Genomic DNA, 26,463 nt, shown 5'->3' on the forward strand with positions numbered 1-26,463 from the left:
ATACACATTCTCTATTGTCATACGAAGCTCAATGAATTTTTTCAAGATTTTGTTTTTCGTCTTATACCCACATATAATTGCACACCGGCCTTAAATGAGATATATGTCTACTGTGGGCTTTAGAACCTTAAAATATACGGCCCTGAGACTATACAATAAGCTCCCATTAAACATTCTAAAGACTAAAGATATTAAGACTTTCAAGAGGACACTTGAGACTTTATTGTTCTCAAAATGCTTAGATAGTGTGGATTTGACATTAAACGAGGAATGTGCAGTTTGAAATGATTAATGCTATCGAATAAACATGATGAAATGACTGTTGAGGTCCTGTAGAGAGTAGGGTTCCCCTGCTATATAGGACCAGAAAAACAGCCCTTAAAGTAAATAAGTAAGATGCTATGTTTCGGCCTATCCAAAGCATCACAAGTATTCACTTGCTGGTTCACTCTTGTTTTCTTAGGAGCACATGCCATAGGAATAAGACTCTTAAGATACCTGTACAACTGGTGTTGCGATTGTCTTTTTTCCAACTGTATATGCTCAACAGACACCTTTATTGACTTATTTTGTCAGATGTTTCCTGTGTGTGAAGTTAGTATGACATTTTTGAGGATACAGTATATTTGGAACTGTCTGGTTGCCCACGTATAGTTTGGTGATAGTCAACATTTTTTGTCTGTGTTACTTGATAAAGTGTTTGTCAAGAGTCTGTGTACTGTACTTTCGCTATACAAGCTTATCCAAAAGTAATACTTATCCGCATATTGTTCAGCTACCAACATCTTTTTCTCTTTATTGGTTGCTCTGCTATATTGGACCATAGGAATCTGAAATAAATACAGCTACGATTACAACACAGTCATATTAATTCTATTCTCAGAACACACATCCAGGGATGTGAATCATTAATTAATATGTATAATTTCTAGGACAGTTTGATTTTTATCTTAGTGTATTCCTGTAGTATTATTATTATTATTATTATTATTATTATTACTTGCTAAGCTACACCCCTAGTTGGAAAAGCAGGATGCTATAAGCCTAGGGGCTCCAACAGGGAAAACAGCCCAGTGAGGAAAGGAAACAAGGAAAAATAAAATATTTTAAGAAGAGTAACAACATTAAAATGAATATCTCCTAAATAAACTATAAAAACTTAAACAAAACAAGATGAAGAGATATTAGATAAAATAGTGTGCCCAAGTGTACCCTCATGCAAGACAACTTTGACCCAAGAAAGTGAATGACAGTGGTACAGAGGCTATGGCACTACCCAAGACTAGAGAACAATGGTTTGATGTTGGAGTGTCCTAGGAGAGTTGCGTACCATAGAAAAAGAGTCTCTTCTACCCTTACCAAGAGGAAAGGGGCCACTGAACAATTAGTGCAGTAACCCCTTGGGTGAAGAAGAATTGTTTGATAATCTTGGTGTTGTCAGGTGACTGAAGACAGAGGAGAATGTGTAAAGAATAGGCCAGACTATTCTGTGCGTGCCTATGAGCAAAGGGAAAATGAACCGTAACCAGAGAGAAGGATCCAATGTAGTACTGTACTGTCTGGCCTGTCAAAAGACCCCATAACTCTGTAGCTGTAGTATCTCAATGGGTGAATGGGGCCTTGGCCAACCTACTACCTTTAAATTTATATACATGCACAAAGAAAATATATTAGTATTTTATATAGAGAAATAAATGTGCATTTTGCATGAAGTGTATATTGGCATATTACTGAGCTAGAGTATTTGCTGAAAAGACATGTTTCATTAATGCAGTTCGTGGAATTCTGAGAATGCATTAATGACACAAGTATAGTAGACTGTTTTAAAGATATAGAATATGCTAGGGGTTCCCAAAGGTGAAAAATTGGCCAATGTTATTTTAACAAGTTATGAAAAACTTTGTGAAGTCTATACTGAAAATGTCAAAAATGTCGTCTTTACATTTATGTTATTTCTGATCTAAGTGCAAAGTACAGTATAGAAAATTGCTTATGAAAGTGTATGGACTTTCATTACAAACCCATTAAACTTTGTTAGACCTTTCTGTATAATTTCTGTCAGTAGTTACAGCCATTTTAATGCATTCTTATATGAGTATTAAGCTATCAATCTCGAGAAGTTCATCAAGGGATTTCTAACACTTCAGATGTCAGTCTAACAGAAAATTCATCTTGGATCTGCTCATGGTACCCAAACCCCCAATTCTGGGTCTTACCTCATGGAGTAAATATGAGGTCGCTGTTGACTTCAAGTAATGAGGACCAAGAGGTGGGGCTTGTCCTTAACCAGATATAAGGAACCCTCCGGGTGCCTATTCCCGGGTTTGGCGTTCTACACTGGTAATCCCCAGAGGAGAGGTTTAGTAAATATTCTTTTTTATTTTCAAAAGCTTGTGCTTTGTAGATATAAGCATTGTGATCTAAAAGAATATAAAAATAATTCATTATTACAATTTTTGTTTATCGTACAAGGATCTCCTGCCACTCCTCTCACTTTTGTTACCGTTTTGATTATGAAATGTATTTCCTTGTAGAAAATTCCAGGCGAACTATCCTTGTGTATAGGATAAAAAGTGTTCCACCAGTGTATGATGATTTTACCGTTTACTGTCTTAAATTAATAAGTATTTTCAGGATATGGCAGGTGACTGAATTGTTCTTAAGAGTGGAATAATTGCTCCAATGCAGTGGGGTAATAGGTTGGCCAGGGCACCAGCCACCTGTTTAGATACTACCACTAGAGAGGTATGGGGTCTTTTGACCGGCAGATCGTACTACATTGGATCCTTCTCTCTGGTTACGGTTCATTTCCCCTTTGCCTATACACTCGCACACCAAATAGTCTGGCTTATTCTTTACATATGCTCCTCTGTCCTCATACACCTGACAACACTGAGATTACCAAACAATTCTTCTTACTGCACTGTAATTGTTCAGTGGCCACTTTCCTCTTTGTAAAGGTAGAAGAGACTCTTTAGCTATGGTAAGCAGCTCTTCTAAGAGAAGGACACTCCAAAATCAAACCATTGTTCTCTAATCTTGGCTAGTGCCATACCCTCTGTACCATGGTCTTCCACTGTCTTGGGTTAGAGTTCTCTTGCTTGAAGGTACTCTCGGGCACACTGTTCTATCTTATATCTTATTTCTCATCCTCTTGTTTTGTTAAATTTTTCAAGTTTATAAAGTGTTATTTTAATATTGTTGCTCTTCTTATAGTATTTTATTTTTCCTTGTTCCCTTTCCTCACTGAGCTATTTTCCCTGTTGGAGCCCCTGGGCTTTTAGCATCGTGCTTTTCCAACTAGGGTTGTAGCTTAGCTAGTAACTGTTTCTCAAGCACACAAAATGGTTTTTTATTCGGTTTCTTATGCCACACAAGGCAAAATTGCCCAAAGTAACCTGTACCTAGTGTATTTTTTCCTTCATATGTCTTAAATGAAGCCAACTAGAAATTCAATTTGCTGTGCTGAGAAACAAGTTTTGTTTATGAAACTTCCACTGTAAAGTTATTGTATTTTCTTTTAAACTCCAACAGAAAACCTGAACTTAAGTTTGATATACGGAAACCCACAAGGAAATTGTTGAGGACAATTTTTCTTTTAACACAATCTTTGAAGTCTCTTCCTAAGAAGGTGCATCTTGGGATGAGACTCAGGTATTATGATGATGGTAAGCGACTTCTTTTTTTTTGAGAATTCTTTTATTACTGAAAACATGAGATTGAGTTGAATATGTTTTCTCTAGTTGTCTAATGTTTTATTTTTTTTCAAATTGTTTTAAAAATTTTATCAATGAATTACAGAGATGTCTTGAACCACACTAAAAGATTATTTTGGTAGATTACAGGAAAAGTAGACTGCTTATTTGTATGTAGTGGAATCATTTTTTTTTTTTTTTTAATTTCAGTTACTCCTTCAGACTATGAACCTCAGGGTTTTGCAACAGCTGCATCTAATGACTTCCAGTACGAAGATGAAAGTATCAATATTGCAGTAAGTTAGATGTTCATTTTTTCAAAGAAAATTTATTACTTATCTTTATTGTAAAAATATTTGACTCATGGAAGTAAACTAAAATGATTACAGTACCAAATTTTATCGTATGGAAACTTCAAATGGTTTCTGATTAAATTTTTCTTAGTTTATTAAATTTCTGTAGTTTATTAATAGTTCAAAATTTGTTAGTTTATTAATAGTTCAAAATTTGTTAGTTTATTAATAGTTCAAAATTTGTTAGTTTATTAATAGTTCAAAATTTGTGCTTATTTTAAAAATATTAAGTTGAACATATCTTTTTATATAGAGCGCTGTTCTTTTTAGGCAGGAGAAGTGAGCACTCGTTTTCATAATGTAAAGGTCCGTGTTTCTGTAGACAAGAAACACTTTTATTCTGAAGGAAGAACTGATGATGAGAATGGGGTTCAGGTAAATATATCTTACAGCCTATTCTTTCTTGTTTTTCTCAAATGGATTTTTTATTGTACTGATTTTTGCTTCATTATAACCTCCCTAATGTCTGCATTTTTATTATGAATATTTGCTAGGTCTCCAGTTTATCTGCTAGACAGAAGGAGGTATCCTTACCATGTATGGGCCATATAAAATGGAAATTTGTTTAAATTACTTGTCTCAACTTTTTGTGAACTTGCAGTGCTGTGAACAGATCATTGTGCACTGTGTGTTTACTTTGCAGAACATCACTCTTAATTCAGTTTCTATTATTTTCAGTGATATTTATCTATCTAATCTCATTCTCACCATAATGGATTTATATTAACTAGAGTTTTAGCCTTTAGTAATTACTGTTCAATTTCTGGTATCAGGTATTGATTACTGTGCAAGTTACAGCCAACTTACTGATTAATATTTTCTCCAAGTATACAAAACTTTTCTCCTATACTGATTAATATTTGCTCCTACAAGTATACAAACCTTTGGTTCTCTAGAATAGGGAATGTTTCCACACAGATAGTTGATGACTAAAGGTAAGCACGAGTGAGTAGTCCTGTCCATTTCCCTGCAAAAGACTTCATTTTTGGGTTCGGGCGCAGCGAGTACAGACATACTTTTGCATTCCAACCAAGGTGTCTTAGTCTTTACCCATAATTTATAATTTGAATAGTTGATTTTGGCCTCTTGGTAGCGATGAAAAGCAGTAGGATTTTGCATGCTGGTGGAAGGATGGTGATTCATTGGTTTATGGCTAAACTGATGATTGATGCACACTCAACTCTTCACTTTTTAGGACAAGATTGTTTGCAATTTCTCCATGTGTTGTGTGAAGGTGAGCATATTCTTTGAGGAGCAGGAAGGCTAAATCTTTTTTTACTTCACTCTTGACAATGCTTGAGAGAATGTTTAGCACTTAGCTTTCCTCATTGTTTCCAGGGAGTATGCTTCAGAAAGAAGTAGAACTGATCTATATCGACAGGTTTTTCTGGGTGTTGGAATTAGAGGTGATCACCGCACTGTGTGCTGGAAGCTTCTCCTTGCAGACTTCAGATGACTCATTAGACCCAGGGGAAGCTTGGCCTTTCCTAGGTCTTCGGGTAGGCCCTAGAAGTCTTTTTCAGTATCATCAAAAGCCCTAATTTTGCAGAAAGGAAATGGATATTGGAGGAAGATGTGCTTGAAAAATGTTTGAAACTGTATTTCCATGCTTCTACAGTTGACTCCTCCTGGTGGAAAAGTCAACTGTGGCTCCTGTGGCTGGAGACTGGTCATCAACCTTTCTCCCCTGTACTTGCTGACAATAATCCGTCAGCACAAACTTTCCCTTACTTTATTGGTAACTGGACTCTTAGACAGGAAGGATATGTCAAACTCTTCATAATCCTAAGAACCACAGTATATTTCGTAATACTCAAACTAGCAACATTCATGAATTATTACAGCTGACTTAAAATTAAAACATACAAAATGTTAAAGGGGGCATAACAACAATTAGAATAGCGTCAACGCATCCCTGCATGTCGAAAGAGATGACTGAAAGGGATGGGACAAGGTTATTGGGAATCCCCTCTCTTGTATAGTTACTTTCTGTCAGATATCAAAGAAGAGGAGGTGGGGGCAGAGTGACTGTTCGCCGCACTCTAGATTTGGGGTGTTTGAATATGCGTGGGTTCAGTATATGATAAAGAGTAAAAGATGTATGATTGGATATTTTAGAATAGAAGGATGGATGTATTGGCCTTGTGTGATACAAAGATAAAAGGGAAGGGTGAAGGGACAGTTAGTGCTTAGGATTGAAAGGGAAAGAGCAAGAGAGGGTGTTGGTTTATTTCTAAGTGAATGGATGACAGGTAAAGTAGTGGAATAGGAGGTGGTATCATCTAGGTTAATGTGGGTAAGGGTTAGGTTGGGTAGGGAATGTTAGGTTTTTGTTAGTGCATATGGGTCAGGTTTGAAAAAAAAGTGAAGAGTGGAATGAATTCTGGAATGAATTAACTAGGTGTGTAAAAGGAATTATCTAGTTGTGGTGGGGGACTCAAATGCCAGAGTGGGTGCTGTAGAGGTAGAAGGTATCATGGGAAGTATGATGTACTTGGTGAAAATGAAAGTAGTGAGAGATTACTAGATATGTGTGTTGAACAAGAGATGGTAATAAGATGTATTTTTTTCAAAAAGAAAGCTTTAAACAAATATACATGGGTAAGAGTGGCAAATAGAAGAGTGGTAGAAAGGCCATTAATGGCTGATGTGTTGATAACTTAAAAGGATGTTCGGAAGATGTACATGTATTGAGTGAGAGGTATGGCTCACGGTATGTTTGATCATTTTTTGGTTGAAGGAAAATTAGTTTTAGCAAAAGGGTGGGAAAATATAATATGGGATGTAAAGGGGAGGTAGTGAAGGGTGAAGAGTTAAGAAAACCTGGTGGTAAAAAGTGAATATCAAGAAAGGTTGGAAGTGGCATATGTCAAGGTGAAAGTGAGAGAAATTGGTAATCTAGTGGAGGATTGAAAGTTATTAAAAGAAAATTGTGTGTGTCAAGAGGATTGTTGGAGGCAGCATGAGGAAGGGTAGTGAATGGTAGATTGAAGGAGTGAAGATGAAAGTGGAAGCAAAAAGATGGCATATGTAGAGTCGATGTGAATTTGTTTGGGTGGTTTGGCCATATAGAGAGAATGGAAAATGCTTTTTGTGCTGAAGAGAGAGAAGTTTTAAAGATATAGAGAGAAAACTGGAAGTAAAGCACAAGTGTGGATGATAAAGTTTATGGTAGAGTAATTAATAGGATTAAGGATAAAACAGAGGATGCAATCTTAGAAGTGCAGGGTGGTTTTAGAATAGGTAGGGGATGTTTGGATCAGATTTTTACTGTTAGGCAGATATGCACAAAATATTTTGCCAAAGGTAAGGAGGTGTATATTGCAATGGTGGATCTGGAGATGTGGATGTGGAAAGTGATGAGGTTTTATGAAATTGGTGGAAGGTTGTTGCAAACAGTGAATAGTTTATACAGATAGTCATCGACTTACAACTCATGCAACTTATGACTGTTTGACTTCACGACCATTTTTTTCACCATGATGACATCACATGTATGTCGGAAATAGTATACTAATAGTAAAAATATTCCTTGGAAAAATTATATTTTCCTGTATAAAAATGAATTGATTTATCTTGGTGAGACTGTATTTTCTTTAATTGATAATATACAGAATCAATTTAGAGTAAAAATACATTATAGTGATTTTGTTCCAATAGGCTAACAATTAGTATAAGTTTCCCATTATCGAAATATCAAGTAACGATACAAAGTATTTTGTGTGCCTGTATCGGTTGTTATGAGTACTACTTTGTTTAAATTTGATTCTTCACTAGTTTTATTTCATCTCTGATAACAGATCAATATTTATCTAAAGAAAGTACACAAATAGGACAAATATTTTCTTAATTAAATATTTTCTTTTACATTATAGAAATGAAATACTTTTGCTTGGAAAGTTAGTATTTTCTTTCATTTCTTGCAAGAAAAAAGAAAAGCGTACAAGCTAATTTTATGTATGGTATTGGTTATCCAAAGTGAAATGGCACATTCATGTATACATGGAATAACATCCATTCATTAGTGTTGTTCTACATATCATCCGATGTTGGCGATTCTTCTTGTCGAGGTTTAACGAAATGTTGGTATTACTAAAATACATTTATTCTGCAAACAGCTTGCATTGCTCCTCAGCTCTGAATTGTGTTTTGACAACTTGTGGCTCTTGAGTGAGAATATGTAAACAAAACTCGTACACATACATACAAAAAACTAAAGTGAGCATCGCTCTCAAAAAGATCGAATCCTACTACAATACAAAAGTAAGAAGAATCACATCCTAACTTGAGGACAATTAATGGATGATTAAATCTTTCATAACATACACTACTACACCTATGAACTATGCTAAAACATGTTCTATCAATGCAATACCGTGCAATATTACTCATAATACCTGTACCACAAATAGTATTTCAGTACAAAATACATAACAGTCTCCTCCCCATTAACTTTACATTGTACAAAACTACAAATCTAATCTCTGAGGCGGCTTCCCTCTATTCATCCTATAGTGAAGTACTTCAACTTCTTTCTGTACTGGTTCATGAATAGATTCTGAATCTACATCTGATGTTTGAGCATTGTGGTTAATATTTGATTTAACTACTTCTGAAAATTTCTCCTCTCTAAAGTTCACATGATCTACAACATTTTTATTTAAAGGCTGTAATTGATCAACATGACATTTTACAATATTTCAACCAACTTGAACATCGTAATGTAAATTTGCTATCTCTTTTACAATTTCTCCTGGTACCCACTGTTTTGAAGTATTATATGATCTTACCATGACATTTAGAAAAAGAGGAAAAATGTCTTACTCTTGGGAGACTTTCTAATTACTTATAACCTTTTTATTCTTAATCACTATGCAAACTTGGATACAACAAATCTAATTTACACCTAATTCTCCTCCCCATCAACAAATTTGATTGTGTCACACTTGTTGTGCTGTGTGATGTTCTGTAAGACAATAAAAGCTTTGACACATTAAAAAATGTTATCTGAATTCGCCTTTCTGAATTTCATGTTATGCTTAAATGTTTGAACAAACCTTTCAGCCTCTCCATTCATGGGAAGGTGATATGTAGCTGAAAATGTATGTTTAATACCATTTACTTCACAAAAATCTTTAAATTCCTGTGAGATAAACTGTGGACCATTATCAGTTACAGTTCTTTCTGGAATTCCATGTGTAGAAAAAATGTTCATTAATTCTTGAATTGTGGCGTAAGATGATGTTGTCTTCATTGGAATTACTTCTGGCCACTTATTGTAAGCATCTACAACTATAAAAACCAAATACCCCAAGAAAGGACCTGCAAAATCAAATCTATGTCCACTCTTTGCCATGGATACCTGGGTAATTCTGACGGGTGCATTCTAGCAAATTGAGGGTTGTTCTGTTGCATAGCACAATTCATACAATTTCTTACAAATATTCAATATCTCTATCTACACCTGGCCAACAAACAAAAGTCCTTGCAATAGACTTTGATCTAACAATACCTTGGTAATCAGCATGTATTTCAGACAAAACCTTATTCCTCTGTGAACTAGGAATAATTACCCTTGACTCTTTCATTATACAACCTTGTACTATACTCAATTCACTCCATATATCTTTATAGACTTTACAATTTACCTCATGTCCACATAAGTGTCTAACTGTCATTAAACTCTCTAAAACCTTAATAAGTATTGAGTCTTTCTTGGTATTATGTGCAATATCCTTGGCTGTAATGGGTACATCATATACTAAAACTAGTAATATACTGTCATCATACTCTTCTGGTGCTTTGTCTACTGGAAATCTAGATAAAGCATCTGCATTACCCATCTTTGACGTAGGATGATATTCTATATCATAATGATATGCGGCTTAAGTAATTGCCAACATTGTAGTCTTGCAGCTTTTGGACCCAATATGTCTAATATAGGTTTATGATCTGTAACAAGTGTGAACTTTTTCCTTCTATAAAGATACATATGAAATTTCTTAACTCCATACACTAATGCTAAACCTTCTTTTTCTTTTTGAGAATAATTCATTTCTGCCTTGTTCAAAACTCTAGAAACGAAAGCAATTGGGTTTTCTGTTCCATTCGGCATTACATGAGATAATACTGTGCCTAAACCTATGTTCGATGCATCACAAACTAATTTAACTGGTAAATCCATTTGATAATGTACTAGAAAAGTAGGTGAAGTTATTTCCTGCTTGATTCTTTCAAAAGATTCCTGACAACCTTTTGTCAAATTCCACTCTACACCTTTATTCAGTAAATTAGACAATGGATGTGCAATTGTAGATAAATGCTGAATGAAATTTCCATAAAATGTTACTAAACCTTAAAAAGATTGTAATTCCTTAACATTTTCTGGTACCTTAGTTGATATCACTGCATTAATTTTCTCCTTAGTCTTGTGAATACCATTTCCATTGATTACAAAACCTAAGTATTCCACTGAATCAACTTATAAAATACATTTGCTCTTATTTAGTCTAATATGTTCTTTCAACTTCTTCAGAACTGTCCGTAATCTTTCTCTATGTTTTCTTTTATCTTTATCTGAGACTAAAATATCATCTATGAAAATAAACACTCCTTGCATTCCTGAAAAAATCTTATCCATAGTTTTTTGCCATATAGCTGGACTGCTTGCTACTCCATAAGGCAATCTCTTTGGCATATACAGACCTAATGATGTATTTACTGTACATAGTTCTTTTGAATTTTCATCCATGGGAAGCTTTTGAAATGCTTGTCTAAGATCTTAGAAAATACATTACATCCTGACATTGTTGCAAACATGTCTTTTGGATTTGGCAATGGATGTTGAGCTTCCTGAAGCTTTGGATTCAACGTTACCTTATAATCTCCACTTAAGCTAACCTGACCATTTTCCTTCACAATAGGAACTAATGGTGTAGCCCAATCTGAGTATGTAACTTTTTCCCAAGAACCTTCACTTTCTAACCTTTTTATTTCTGTTTCAACTGCATTTTTCAATACATACGGTACTGGTCTTGGAGCAAAAAATCTAGTTCTATCTGATTTAAAAACTAAAATTGCCTTTGCGTTCTTTATTGTACCAACTTTATCTTCAAATACGTCTTGAAACTCTGATAGAATATTATCCGCACACTTCATTTTTGTATTAATCTTGTGTACATGTAACCTTCAAAATACTAGGCCAATCTAATTTTATATAATGTAACCAGTCCGAACCTAGTAAAGTTTGTCCTTTACCTTTCACTACTGTCAATGGCATTCTGTCTAACTTCTGATCTTTATACTGTACTTCTACATTTGAAGCACCTATTACCTGAATATCAAAACCATTACGTTCTCTAACCCCCTGTGAATGTCGAAAAACGGCAAATTTTGGACGCAGATGTAAAAGGCCTATGTATGAGATCATATACGCAACTAAAAACTTCTCCAACACTTTCTATAGACTGTCTTACTCATTAATACAGTGATAATTTAGTAATATTGCTGTGATAATGTAGTAATATTATATGAAGTTATGTATTTCACTCGTGTAGTAATGATAATGTGAACACAGTTTTTGGGCTCTAGCCATGTCGTCCTGATGGAAGGTCCTTCCGGTAGCTTCCTACTGTATAATATTTCTGCGATTGATATTACAAGAGAATTACCGTTAAGTATCACAGGGTTCTAGCCCCCGGAATGACTATCGTAAGATATCGTGTATAATTAGGGATGTATCCTTAGATAACCCTAGTTATCTGCACCCTTTTCATCTCAGCGTCCTACTATGTACGAAGTTTTTTCGAGTGCGCTTATTTCAGATTTTTAGTTTTTCCATGCATGATGGCTTCCTCTTCGTCGTCTAAGTTGAGTACCCTATTCTTTTACAGTTTGAAGTAGCTTTCACTGTCTTAGATCCCTCGGGGAGTAGATATTTAGCTTTATTAGGCGATGAGAGAGCCATGCGTGCCGAGTCCAGCTAGCCATTGGGCGTCATGTCGCATACCCGACCGCCCTCTTATTTCGTGTTCATTTAGTCTTATTTCACTAGGATCACATTAGCTAGCGTTATTTTTAGCATTACGATGCCTTGGGCTCTGTTTTGGGAATACATTTACCATGCGTTAATGTATTTTATGTTTTAGTGTGTGTCGGTCCCGGCTAGTTAAGCTTAGAGAGTGGTAAAGTTTTAGTTGGAGACGGGCTCGCCAATGGCGATCAGGTCTTTCTTACTGGACTCATTGACAGCGGCCATTTAGTTTTTTTTTTTTCTCTCTCCTTATACTAGTTTACCGAGTCCTTATGGCGGTCTTCCTTCGATCCCCTGGTTTTTCAACCTATTAGGCTTAGCCTAGCCCGCGTTGGCTAATCCGTTGGTCCGCCATGTTGCATTCGCTCGTGATATCTCATGCTAGGACTGCGCAGTAAATTGGAGCCCCCCTTTGCTAAGGGTGAGCTCAACTTGTCTGTGCACCGACCTACCGGCACTGCAGTTACCTCGTAGCCTCTTAGATTTCTCGATCGACCTGTGGCAGCCTATATTTATTGCTTCCGACATGTCGCATTCGCTAGTGATCTCTCATGCTAGGACTGCGCAATCTATTGGAGGTCCCCTTTGTGAAGAGTGGTTTCAACTTGTAGGTGCGCCGACTTACCTGCACTGCCGTTACCTCCTAGCTTCTTGAGATTTCTCGATCAACCTTTCCTGGGATTCAGGGTGCAGCGGCCTAGAGTGTCTCTGTCTAGAGACTCTCCCTTGTTGGGATAACCCTCGGATTGAACCCAGATTTCTTTCTGAGCCTGACATCCTTGCCGTCGCCTCTGTTCTGGGGATTGTTTAGGGAATGCTCATATGGTGCATGGGTATAGCTACACCATGCCGTCACCTCTTTTATATCCTGGCTTTCCGGGACTGACATTGCATGAATTTTCTCTATGCTGCTGTGTATTTGCATTTGTTGATCGTGGGGGTTGGTTCCTTCTGGGATCTGACCCTCCATGGCTGCTAGCATGCTTCACTCTGAGGGGGTAAGCTGTCAGACTCACGGCAGTGCCGGTACCTAACAGCTTTGCCGGCACCTATCGTCACACTATCCTCTTCTATAGTACCTACACCAGTGATACGTCGCTACTTACGGCAGTGCCGCCACTGGCGACACTGCCTTCACCTATGGTGAGGTGTTTTCTGCGGAAACCCTTGCCGGTTTTCTCCGCCGCCCCTAGGTACCATTGCCCCTGACAGCATTGCCGTTACTGGCAGCGGGGCTAGTGCTGGTCTATGGGAGTGGATGTCTGTACCAGCGCCTTAGGGCACATAGGACTCTGGCGGCAATGCCATTAGCCCCTGGCGCTGCCGGTATTTCCGGCAACGCCGGTACCTCTAGGGCACATGCATTTGTGTCCTCTTTATCTGAGATCGCCTTCTGACTGTATGAGAATTCAACTACAGATCAACATAAAGGCCTTACTCCTTCAACTTTTGAGGCTTCTTTATGTATGCTTTGCCTTGGAATCCCTTTTACGAAAGGTCTTCTAGGCCCCGGCATGGAAATAACCACTACATATCGTTATTGGTTTTCTATCAATTTGCCCATTCCCCTCTGAGGGTGTGGATTGGATAGATGGGGTGATAACTCACTAGGCTAGTTCCCAATCCCGGGTCTTCCCTAAGTGAAGTTATCAACCTATAATTATAGCCCTTGGGTTGCTATAGACTCTTGCTCATTAATCGATGCGTCGTTTGCTTAAACTTTTAAGTTTAACCGTACCTTTGCCTTCTAATTGTCCATTTCTCTGCGGAGATATAGGAGCGACGGTTCTTTCCATGAGCACCTCCCCCTCTTTGGGCCTATAGCAACTGACTCTAAGGAGGTTATTTATTCCAATCTAGCGTCGTTAATAGGGGAATGGACATTTTGTACTTTATTTCCTCCTTTCTCACCAACTGCATTTACACACAATTTGGGGATTACTGAATGTTACCTGCCCAATTCTTTCAGCTTTTGGTGACTGTTAGAGGACTCAATGCTCATTTAAACTTTTTTCTCCTTACAGGCGGTGCCTACGATGGAGATGCACTGTAGAGTGCAGATTTGTGCCAGGACTGTGAGGCATCCTTGCGGTCACGATACTTGCCGCACACATGCAAAGTGTCAGAGGATGAAGGGTCCAGACTCGTACTGGGACCCTCAGGATTGCAGTGTTTGTAAGGACCTTCATCACTCCGGATGGGTCTCAAAGGATACCTCCGATGACGACCGCGTGTTCTTTCAGCGGTCCCTTCTCACCTGGGTAAGAGGGTTCAAGAACAACTCGGATCCGAAGTCCCCTTATCTCCCCTGTAACGAGTGGAAAGATATCCTCTTCCCCAAGGCGGTACTTGATTAGGTTTTGGGCTACTTTAAACTCAGTCCCCTCCCAACGGTCCAGCTACAGGTCGACGAAGCATTGGGTGCTATGAGCCTAGACTCCGAGAGGATGTGTACGGTCTCCTTTCTCCCCTCGGGTAAGGAATCGGCTCTCCTTTCCACGGTGGAGTCTGATGAAGAACCCCTCTCTTCGGTGGATGACTCTTAGCTGCCGGAGGTGGGTGATGCAAGTTTGGGGTTCGTCAAGGATTCGGTGGTGTCTACCACTTCAGCCCCCACTACGACAATGGCCTCGCTGTCTACGGTGACGACTACCTCTTCCGTGATGGGAGGTGTTCCTGCCTCTTTCCCCCCTTCATCTCTTGCTGGGCTCATGGAGCCCCCTCAGTTCCTGAGTACCTCGGGTACTACAATGGATCTGGTACTTGAAGCTAGCATGAAAGCCTTCATGGAGGGGACTCAGCAATACCAGTTGATGATGTTCAGAGCCTCACGCGAAGAGATCCAGGCCTTGAAGAAGCAAGAGGACCCAACTAGAGATAAAGTCTTGCCGTCTCAGCTACTTTATTGCATGCAGCAAAATCCTTGAAGGTGTGCTGGCCATGCCGTGCTCTCCGAAGGCATCCTCCACATTGGCGAAGGGCTGGGTTCCAGACCGGTGGTGGATCTGACTTTTACCCCGACATTGATGCCTACTCCTTTCACTACGTGAGGCTAGCTGAGGGGGTTCCGTTGAGGGATGATACCATCCCTAAGGAAACGATCCTCCTTGAACACACAAGGGCTCAATACCTGGCAGTGAAAGAGATGAAGACAGCAGAGTGTATCAATATACAGATTTGCGCCTTCGGTAAAAGGTTGGCCACCTTCGTGGCTCCAGACAAGATGGTCTTCCCCTTTGCTTTGAAGGGCTATGGGCAGTGGAGAAAGCCATTCGTGAGGGTAAGCCTCTGCCAGCTTCGGAAGAGTGCAAACCTGTCTCACTCGTCATACCACATGATGCCAACCACCGGACCGATGTCCAGTTTACTTATACTGAGGGTAAACTGGATAAAGATGCGGCCTGCCTCCAGTTTAATGAGAAGCTGCCCTGGATTCCCGAACACCCTCTTAAGGCTGAGCTGGAGACCAGAGAAAGGTTTTCAGCGTCGATGTCTCTGCAGTGCTTCATTGAGATGATGATCGGGAATTTTACAGATGCTCCAGTCTTTTCCTTGTTGGCGAAGACTCATCTCACCACCTTTATGAAGGACCTTTATGCTTTCTCTCAGGCGAGTAGAGCCTGTAGAGAGCATGTACTTGCCACAGCTACCATCCGCCATGAACTGAAACCTCTCATCGACTCTAGCATCTGGGGAAAAGACCTGTTTCCTCAGAAATTGGTGAAGGAAGTCACGGATAAGGCTGTCGCAGAGAACAAGCCTTTTCCAAAAGTGAGGGATCTCCTTGAAGTGGAAGTTCACCCCTAGGGTAGGCCCACAATCCAAGAGGTCTTGCAAACCAACTTATCAATGGAAGTCGTTTGCTCCTCCCCCTGCCGCCATTCCTCAGACTGTCTATGCTGTGCCCCAGCAAGTGGTGACGCAGTCCCCTGCCTTCAACCCTGTGTACGAGCAAGGGTCGTCTTCCTTTCGATCTCAAGAAAGGAAAAGGGGCCATAGACTGCCCTGACAGAGGAGGCAAGTCCAGACGGCCAAGAAGGAAGAGGTTCACATCCTCAACACAAACAATGAAGTCCTCCCGGTTGGGGGACGGCTGGTCTTGATCAAGGACCGTTGGTCTTTTAGTCCTTGGGCACAGAGTGTCATTTCCAATGGCTTGTGTTGGAAGTGGAAACAAAGGCCACCAAAGCTCAGAAAATTCTTCCAGAAAACAACACCTCATCTGGAACAATATGTACAAGACCTTCTGAAGAGAAGAGTTATCCGTTTCACGAGATCAATGAGATTTCAAGGTCGTCTATTTTGCATGCCAAAGAAAGATTCGAGCCTACCTCAAACTATTCTCGACTTGTCCCGTCTAAACGTGTTCGTTCAGTGCAACAGGTTCCGGATGCTGACTATTTTGCAGATACGGACCTTACTACCCCTGGAGGCTTACACTGTCTCTATAGATCTTACCGACGATTATTGGCATCCTCCGATAGGTCGACGCTTCTCCCTCTACCTTGGTTTTAGCCTGGAGAGAAAGGGTTATGTATTCAGAGCTATGCCATTCAGGCTCAACATAGCTCTGAGGATTTTCACGAAGCTTATCGACGCAGTCGTACAGCAACTTCGAAAGAAAGGCCTTCAAATAGCGGCGTACGTGGACGACTGGCTAGTGTGGGCTCCCTTGGCACTGGAGTGCTCTGCAGCAGACACTCGAGTTGTATGATTCCTTCAGTCCCTTGGATTTCAGATCAACTTCAAGAAATCAAGACTGGCCCCAGCTCAAGACTTCCAGTGGTTGGGGATTCATTGAAGGATCAAGTCCCTGGACTTCAAGTGGATCTGTTTGCGATGAGTCTCAACAAGAAACTTCCCTGCTATGTAGCACCGAACGTGGATCAAAAGCAGCAGTGGGAATGGACGCGATTTCCCTGGATTGGAATCGTTGGACTAAGATTTACCTTTTCCCACCGTTCAACCTCCTCATAAAGGTTCTGGACAAGCTTCGATCTTTCCAAGGGACAGCAGCTCTGGCAGCTCCTCTGTGGCCAAAGAGCAACTGGTTTTCCATGGTCACAGAATTGAACTCCAAGTTGGTGCCGTTGCCCAACCTGATTCTGTCCCAGGAGGTACAGCGGGAGATTGTCAACGCTTCATCATGGAAAACGAACAACCTTCATCTCATGATTTTTTCGCCTTAGCCCTGGAAAAGAAGTTCCAAATTCAATGTGATAGGTTGGAATTTGCGGAAAACTATAAGTCGTCTACCACCATGACTTGGTATGAAGCCTCATGGAAGAAATGGGTCAAATCCTTCAAAGACAAGAATCCAGGGTCAATTACTATGGATTTTTGTTTAGGTTTCCTGATTCATTTGCATGCTCAAGGTCTAGTTTCCTCCACAATTTCGTTGTACAAATTGGCCCTAACTAGACCTACACTATACGCCTTTGATGCTGACTGTAACTCTGATCTCTTCAACAAAATTCTGAAGGCTTGTGCAAGGCTACGGCCGTCGGCTCCACTGAAGCCTGTCTCTTGGTCTTTGGAAAAAGTTTTGCTATAGGCTTCGGACATAGACAATCAAACGGCTTCTATTCGTGATTTCTCTCAGAAAGTCATCTTTTTAATTGCGATGGCTTCTGATGCTCGTGTAAGGGAAATTGTGGCGCTTTTTAGAGACGAGGGCCACATTGAATTTGTGGATAATGGTGAGGTTAATTTATACCCTGATCATACTTTTCTAGCTAAGAATGAACTTCCCTCTAAACGTTGGGGTCCATGGAAAATAGTTCCCCTACCAGGTGATCCCTCTCTGTGTCCAGTGCAGTGTTTAAAAGTATATTTACTAAGAACAGTACAGTTTAAAGGTGATCAATTGTTTAAGGGGGAAATGGTGGGGTTTGATTTGTCTCTGAAACAGTTAAGAGCAAAAATTACTCGCTTTATACGAAGAGCGGACCTGCCTAGTATGCCATCGGGTCATGACCCTAGGAAAGTGGCTTCCTCCTTGAACTTTTTCCAATATATTTCCTTTGAGGGACTGCAGGCATATACTGGTTGGAAGTCCACTAGGGTTTTCTTCAGACATTACCTGAAGCAATTGGAGGAGATACGCCATTTTGTGGTGGCTGGGGAAGTGTTATCAAACCCGCTGCAACGACGTAGCCCACAGTGCGTCCTAGGCCACTCTTCCAGCTTGTTGTTAGCAATGAGTAAACAATTGGTTTTTGCTTCAGGGAAATAAGAAAAAATGCAATTAATCATTTACTATTCAGGTTCTCATGTGTCTGTCCGACGTTATGTTTGTTCCTTCAGTGCTACAGCCTAACTGTCTAAATGGTTAAGCTATATCTCATTTTGTGTGGGTTAATACCCCCTTTTTGTACATGTGTGATCATGTATCTATTGATTAGGTTTATCTTATCATAAGTTCCCTACGGTTCCTTATGTCATGTATGTGTCCCCTAATGTTACCTTATGTTTGGGTATGGATGGGATGTATTTACTTTTGTACATAAATTTTCCAAATGCTGTTAATGATGATTACTCGTTAACCTTTGCGCTGATTCATGTGAATAAAAGTCTGTAAATTGTTACATGCCTTTTATTTTATGCCCTATTATTATGCTTATAATTACCTTAGCAACAATACATTTAGTGTGCCTCATTATTATCCTTCCTGAACATAATTGGATTTATTTCTCCTGGTGGGTATTGGTTCCATACGTCTTACCTACGATGCCTCCTTCAGTTTTAGGTTCCTTAGGGTTTTCGACACTAAACTCAGGTGATTTTCCAATTGCTAAGGGCAGTCTTTTGGTCCTTATTGCCTCCTTGTCGGACCATCATACTTGTCAGCACTGCCTCCGAACTGTTCTGGGATATATAGTTATGGTGATACCTATGCCTTGTCGAAGTAATCCTATAAGTGCATTTCGGTATTGGGACTTCTCTCTTTGAGGCTTCCTACTGAGTCATAGGTAATTCTCTGGTACACTTCCATCAGGACGACATAGCTTGAGCCCAAAAAACGGATTTTGCCGTAGGGAAAATCTATTTTTGGGCGAGATAACCATGTCGTCCTGATGGCCCACCCGTTACGTTGTCCCTCCCAGATTCCTCGTAGGATGCCTCTTTTCACAATAGTTACGCTGCTATGTGGAATGGCGGCATCAGTGACGAACAGTAACATGAGGGGAGAGGATAAGTAACGGCTCTTCACCTATCCTTCTCCCTAGTTTCCTAGACTGGGTTATAGAGTATTAGGGGTGCAGATTTCTATGGTTATCTACGGATACGTTCCTGATTATACACAATATTTTAGGATAGTCGTTCCGGGGGTTAGAACCGCGTGATACCTGACGGCAATTCTATTGTAATATCACTCGCAGAAATATACAGTAGGAAGCTGCCGGAAGGACCCTCCATCAGGATGACATGGCTATCTCATCCAAAAATAGATTTATCCTACGTCAAAATCCGTCCTATAGGCTATAGGCCTACCATCTATGCCAAACATGTAGCTAGTATCAAAACGAGCAACTGAGATTATTACACTTCTTTTTTTCACCTTATGGTGACATGATTAAGTAATTAAATGACACAAATTGAAGTAAATATAGGCTACTTAGTTTAAATGTTAAATGAAACTCATGAAAATAAAGATACTTCACTCATGGGCCATATCAAAAACTGAATACAGCGCCAGAAAACACCAGTGAGTAATCTGGAAACTACTGCTATTGCCTTAATTACATGTATATCTAAGTCAAAGAATATCATAAAATAATGTATACAAGACTACTTTATTTGCAAATGAATAAGAAAATGAATATGAATATTGCATATATTCAACCATAAACTGAACTATTGATTGAGAAATATGAAAAATAAAGATTAATTTTAATATATCTAATTTCTGTGGTATAAAAAGACAGCTACATCATAAAACCTTATTTTGTTAGCATATAGTTTAGGTTTTGGTTATGTAAAGATATTACAATTCCAATTTACTTAATGTATGTTTAGATATTCAAAATAAACTAAATAAAACTGATTCTATATCACATCTGCCCTACATGCAATTCCCAAAAGGGAAGCCATTTTGTTTGTTTACATTTCATCTTAATGAACGAACGAACGTAAAAACAAACAAACCTTGAACGAATGAACAAACTCATTTAACATTCAACTGATAACTAACGATATTTATAGTTTTTAGCTAACTGTATGAAACCTTTGTTATTGATTATGTGATAGTTTGAATAAGTTTGGAAATTATATCAAGAATATATAGTCATATAGTACATATCCTTGATAGCGGTAACCTAAATCAGCTGACAATGTTTATATGTATCAGCTGGCCCATGAAATAAGTTTCCAACTTATTCAAAGCATCTTATAGTAAATATTGAACAAATGTCAATGCTATACTTTATAAGTTACCATAGTTTACATACGGTTTACTAAACGCTCTTGGTGTCAATAATTATCAATTGGATGTTTTAATGTCTTTGTTCATTTGTTCATTGTGTTCAACTTTTTGGCATCATATATAGGGGAAACATGATATGGAAACATTTTTTTGGGCTCAGGCCATGTCGTCCTGATGGAAGGTTCCTATTGGTAGCTTTCTAAGGGATATTTGGCTACAGTGATATTCCCAGAGAATTGACCTTTAGGTCTCTAGAATTCTAACTCCTGGCGCGAATATCCTTAAAATTGCTCTTAAAGATATCGCATAATATCAGGGGACGTATATCTTGATACGACACACAGCAATCTTCACCCCGAATAGCGTTTTCGTTTCGAGGGGAAGTGTGGTGGAAACAGAAGGGGAGCCGTTATCAGAGTTACCCTTCCTCCTGTACTATTAGGAGTAGCTAAGATGGCGCTTATTCCTATTTTTGTAGCAAATTCGCACGGTGGTTTTCCCTGTTGCTTTAACGTTTGTGATCGATTAATTGAGGATTTATCATGCAATAGATAGCTTCTTCTGCCTCTGGAAAGTTGAGTATTTATTCTTTACAGTATATAATTTTTAGCTCCTACTTCACAGAGAAGTTAGAGTAATTTTACGTGTTCGGAGCTTGGCCGTTCACCGGAGGCGCCATGGGCGCGGTCGTTCATGACGCATGCGTTATTTAGTTAGCAGAACGACATTCCCAGTTGTAATAGCATTAATAAATTATGAAAGCTATTTAGGCACAATTATACTAGTAAAGATATATATAATTATGCATATATTTCCTCTTCCTTATGTCAATCATATACGTTAGAGTTTCGGCGATTTAGGTAACCGAAACCTCGCCCTGTGCTAGGCTACCTACCCTACTCGCTTCAGTCTATTTTCATACATGATCCCAGTTTACCCTCGTGTATTGTTTTATCAATTCATCGGGAGATAGATATCTCCTAGAATTATTTATATAACTTGATACTTGTCTCCTGTGGAGATTTAAGGGTAATCCCTCCTTCCCTCTGAGTGCCGCCATAGGCGACAACCCTATCTTGGTCTCGCCATAGAGTAGTCACTCCGGCCTGACTAGGCTAGTGTTTTCTGTCTCCCACCCTTGCCGGAGAGTATCCCGGCTTTGGTTTTTGACAGAACCTCAGAGTATTCAGTCTTTCTGCCAGCAGCTGAGCAGCAGGGTGAGTAGTCACTCCCCTGCCGGCATAGGAGGCTATGCCTCCCTAGGCCGCACCTGAAGTGGTAGTATGATGCCGCCACCTTCTCCCCTGCGGTCTGGAAGTCTAGTCCTATTTCGGCAGACCCTAGGCTGAAGAATAGATATTCTTCTGCCGCCTAGGATGGCGCCGATACTGAAACAGAGTTTCTCCCTTGTGTGGTAGTGGCGGCAACCCTGCCGCCTTCTTCCACTCTTGATACAGGACCCTTTCCCTGTCCCTCTCTGTCCTTTAGCGATGGCCTAGCCATTGCAACCCTGTGGCCGTCGTTCTACAATCTCACCGCTTGCCGGGTAGGTTGTGGTGCCGGCCGGGTTCATACATAAGCAGCTGTATAGTCACTCAGTCTTTCCCTTATGGACGCAAGGCTCCGGGAAAGGTTGTGCCGGCTATGATAGTTGCCGGTGGGAGACCCCTCTACTGTCGAGTGTTCTTCAGTCCTCTCTTGGATTGCCATCCACATCCCCGAAGCCGGCAGTAACCGGCAGCGGGTTTTGTGGTTGGATGGGAGCTTGAATGATGCATTCTCACCTTCCATTTTGAACCCTCATTCTGGAGGAAGGCAGTAAGATTAAGTGCTTACACCCTTATTTATTGTTAACAAACATTTAATAAGGTATCCCTTCACTCCATGCTTTCTCTCTCTCTGTCAGCTAGTGCCGCCAGCTGGACTGGGCCATCAGATACTATGTCGCCGGCTGGGTACTAGCCGGCTGGATCATGCCGCAACATGACGGCTGAACTACAGTACGTGATTATACAGTAGCCAGTATATTTGCGGTATAGATTATACTGCAAACAGAAAACTATAGTATATATTATATAGTAGTTATTTTCCAACATACCTTATGCTTCCTGGCACAGTCTGTTGTTGAGACCAATCCTATATTGGAAGGAAAGATTTCCTCCAATACACTGATAGTTAATCAGTTAACAACTTACCCCACAATATTAAAGATCTGAAGAAGGGTCAGTGTTAAGATACACTTATCTACCCCTAGGGGTTAGAACCCTTCTCTTGGTTTTCCTGAATAGGAAAACTCTATGGCTTTATTTTAGGGGGAGGTCACAGCAATTGGCTGGAGAGGAAGCACAAGTATGTGTCTTTACTAGTTCCTCTTTAGCTTGACTATCCTAAGCTGTAATGGTTAAAATATTAATATTTTACATAAATTGTTTATGTGAGATAAACAACCGCATAGTCATTTAATTTTCCTCTCTTTACAGTAGGACCTAGTGAAAAGCGATGTCATTTTCTGCAACCACAGGAGTAAGGACTTCTGTGGCCACAAAGGGTGCAGTTCTCATACCCCCTGCACCATCACTAAAGAAACCCTGCGGTACTGGGACCCCCAAGGCTGCAACATATGCCGGACCTTGGTTACCGATGGTTTTGACGACCCCAAGTCAGCGGAGTCGAGGGATGCAACACGAGCAAAGCTGCGTAGATAGGTACGTGGGTTCCAAAAGAACTCTACGGAACCGTACCTTCCTAATGAAAGGATGCGCAACTTGCTGTTCCCTAAAGCGGGTATTGAAGCTGCCATACCCCAGGCACGACCTGAAATACCATGCGTCCAGATTGCCGTCGAGACGGAAGTTAGTGATGCACTAAAAGGTATGGACATCCACCAGGAGGAAAGGGTGTCTGAAGTGTCCACGGACACTCAGAAAGATCTTCTCAAGGATGATCACGAGGAGGAGTCTACACTACCTCCCGATGAAGATGATGAAGTCGAGTCGGAGTCCCTTCCGTCGGTGCCAGCACTGGAGCTGTTACCCTCAACATCTTCTGCCCCTCCATCAGACGACATGAGAGAGGCACTGGCCAATCTTACGGCTCTAATGGAGAGCATTCGCATGCAAGGCGAAGCTAGGGAAGCGAAACTTTAGAGAGAGCTCCGTGCAGCTCGATTCTCCGCCTCCCGTGTGTCACGCAAGAGGCTTAAAGTCCAAGACCTCCCACTCTGCTCCAAAACTAATCCCTGGAGATAATGCGGAGTATATGCCAATCACCAACGGCAAACTCTACATTTCGGAGAAGATGGGAGCTGTCCCTATTGATGACATTCAATTCTGGCCAAGCTTCAATGCTTACCCAGACTGCTTCATTCGACTGAAGCAGGCGCCAGCGTCGAAGGAAGAGACGGAACCCAAGGAGGTCATGGTATTCGACCATGACAAGGCGCAGGCGCTCTTGTCGAGCATCCTAAAGAAGGTGTCTGCCCTGAGCAAGAAACATCATACCTTTCTTGCTCCAGCTTCAATAGCCTTCCCCTTTACATCGAAGGCTTTTAAAGCCGTTGTCAAGGCAGTAGAGGCAGGCAAACCTTGTCCTACACTGGAAGAGTGTAGACCTCTGTTGTTAGCCCTGCCCATGGAGGATAAGGATTAGAAAGAAGTCCACCTTACCTTCTCAGTTGGGAAGTTGGAGGCAGATATCGCTGGACGTCAGTTAAACGAGAATCTACCAAAGCTGTCAGACTTTCTCTTGTGTAGGGAGCAAGAGACGAAAGAAAGACTAGCAGCATCCCTATCCCAACAGAACAGTATGGAGATGTGCGCAGGCTTAAAGAGCACCCTCGATATGAACATGGTTATGGCCAAGATGCACATGGCTACCTCGGTAAAGGACCTGTATGGCTTTATGAAAGCCAGGAGAGCATGCAGAGAGTTCGTGTTTGCTGCAGCAACTATAAAACACGAACCCAGGAAGCTGATAGCTTCCAGTATCTGAGGTAAAGACCTCTTCCCAAATGAAGTGGTCAAGGAGGTAGTTGACAAAGCTGCCACGAATAATAGGAACCTTCTCCAGAAGTGGGGCATATCATCCAAACGGAAGTCTTCCCCGGATGCGGGTCCCCCATCCTAAGAGGAAGACCAAGAGACCTAGACTACCTTCTCGGCCTGCCCAGCAACAACATCCCACAGTCACCATGACCGTGATGCCCCAAGTGGTTGCTCAACCGCAAACCACTTTCCAGATGGTACCTCAACAGTTGGTTGCCCAGTCACCAGCATTCAACCCTGCGTTTGAGAGGCAGACCACTACCTTTCGTCCCAAAGGCTCCAGATGGGGGTCCTCAAAACACCCCTCACGAGGTAGGGGAGGACGCGGTCAGGGAGGTAAATCCTCCGGACAACAGAAGCAATGAGATGCTTCAGGTAAGAGGGAGGCTCCAACATTTTCAGGATCGTTGGACCTTCGATCCTTGGGCCCACAGCCTAATCAAGAACGGACTTGGATGGAGCTGGAGCAAGGCTCCAGCATCATTTCCTCAATTCTTCCAACACTCCACCCCCTTACTGGAAGAATATACCCTAGAACTATTGAGCAAATGGGGTAATAAGGAGGGCAAAGTCCATCAAATTCCAGGGAAGACTGTTTTGTGTTCCCAAGAAGGATTCAGACAAACTCAGAGTCATTCTGGACTTGTCGCCATTCAACAAATTCATCGAGAACAAGTTCAGGATGTTAACCCTTCAGCACATAAGGACCCTGTTACCAAAGGGGTGTACACAGTCTCAATAGACCTGGCAGATGCTTACTGGCATATTCCAGTCAACCGCCCCCCTCTCCTTCTACCTAGGATTCAGGTTACATAAGAAAAAGTATGTCTTCAGAGCCATGCCCTTCGGACTAAACATAGCCCCAAGGATCTTCACAAAACTTGCAGACGCAGTCGTTTAACAACTACGCCTTAGAAGGCGTTCAGGTAGCAGTGTACCTGGATGACTGGCTGGTGTGGGCAGCATCCAGGACGGCTTGTCTGCAAGCATCCAAGAAAGTGATCCAGTTCCTGGAACATCTGGGATTCAAGATCAACATCAAGAAGTCTCGACTTTCTCCAGCTCAGGAGTTTCAATGGCTGGGAATCCATTGGAACTTGAAGTCACACCGTCTCTCCATTCCCCCAGGGAAGAGGAGAGAGATTGTAGGATCTGTCAAGAGACTACTGAAATCTGACAGGATCTCAAGATGCCAACAGGAAAGAGTACTGGGCTCTCTCCAGTTTGCAGCAGTGACAGACCCAGTGCTAAAAGCACAGCTGAAAGATGCGCCGGAGTCTGGTGAAGATACGCATCAAACGTTCGAAGAGATCAAAGAAGACTGATACCAACCTTACTACGATCACTTCTCAAGCCATGGTCGAAGGCCAAGAACCTAAAGAGGACTGTGCCCTTGCAATCACCTCCATCATCGGTGACCATCCACATGGATGCCTCAATGGAAGGATGGGTAGGTCACTCCCATCAAAGGAAAGTCCAAGGGACCTGGTCTTCTCTGTTCTAGACCTTTCACATCAACATTTTGGAGGCCATGGCAGTCCTTTTGACGTTGAAGAAACTCTTCTTTCGCAGATCAGCCCACATCAGGCTGATCCTGGACAGCGAAGTGATAATGAGATGTCTGATCCGACAAGGCTCGAGATCGCCCCATATCAGCCATGTGATATTGGCCATCTTCCGTCTGGCGTAAAAGAAGAGATGGCATTTATCAGCAGTTCACCTTCAAGAGTTCCGCAATGTGACGGCGGACGCTCTTTCCAGGCTCAAGCCAATAGAGTCAGAATGGTCCCTAGACGCAGACTCATTCTCCTTCATCTTACAACAAGTCCTGGAACTGCAGATCGACCTCTTCGCGACGAGCGACAACAAGAAACTACCTCGATATGTAGCCCCATACGAGGACCCTCTAGCGGAG

The 26,463-nt window shown here is 41.0% G+C and overlaps 1 protein-coding gene across 4 annotated transcripts in view; it reads left to right on the forward strand.

Moving 5' to 3' along the window:
• Positions 1-2,726: 2,726 nt before the first annotated feature.
• LOC137627725 (uncharacterized) overlaps positions 2,727-26,463 on the forward strand; it is a 245,881-nt gene continuing 222,144 nt past the window's right edge. For all 4 annotated transcript variants that reach the window (XM_068358992.1, XM_068358994.1, XM_068358993.1 and 1 more), the window contains exons 1-4: positions 2,727-2,745; positions 3,535-3,668; positions 3,906-3,991; positions 4,319-4,423. In XM_068358992.1, the coding sequence (XP_068215093.1) occupies positions 3,644-3,668; positions 3,906-3,991; positions 4,319-4,423 (216 nt within the window). In that variant the 5' untranslated portion in view covers positions 2,727-2,745; positions 3,535-3,643. The remainder of the gene's footprint in view (positions 2,746-3,534; positions 3,669-3,905; positions 3,992-4,318; positions 4,424-26,463) is intronic.

Source organism: Palaemon carinicauda, chromosome 35, assembly GCF_036898095.1.
Source record: "Palaemon carinicauda isolate YSFRI2023 chromosome 35, ASM3689809v2, whole genome shotgun sequence".
Lineage (NCBI taxonomy): Eukaryota > Metazoa > Arthropoda > Malacostraca > Decapoda > Palaemonidae > Palaemon > Palaemon carinicauda.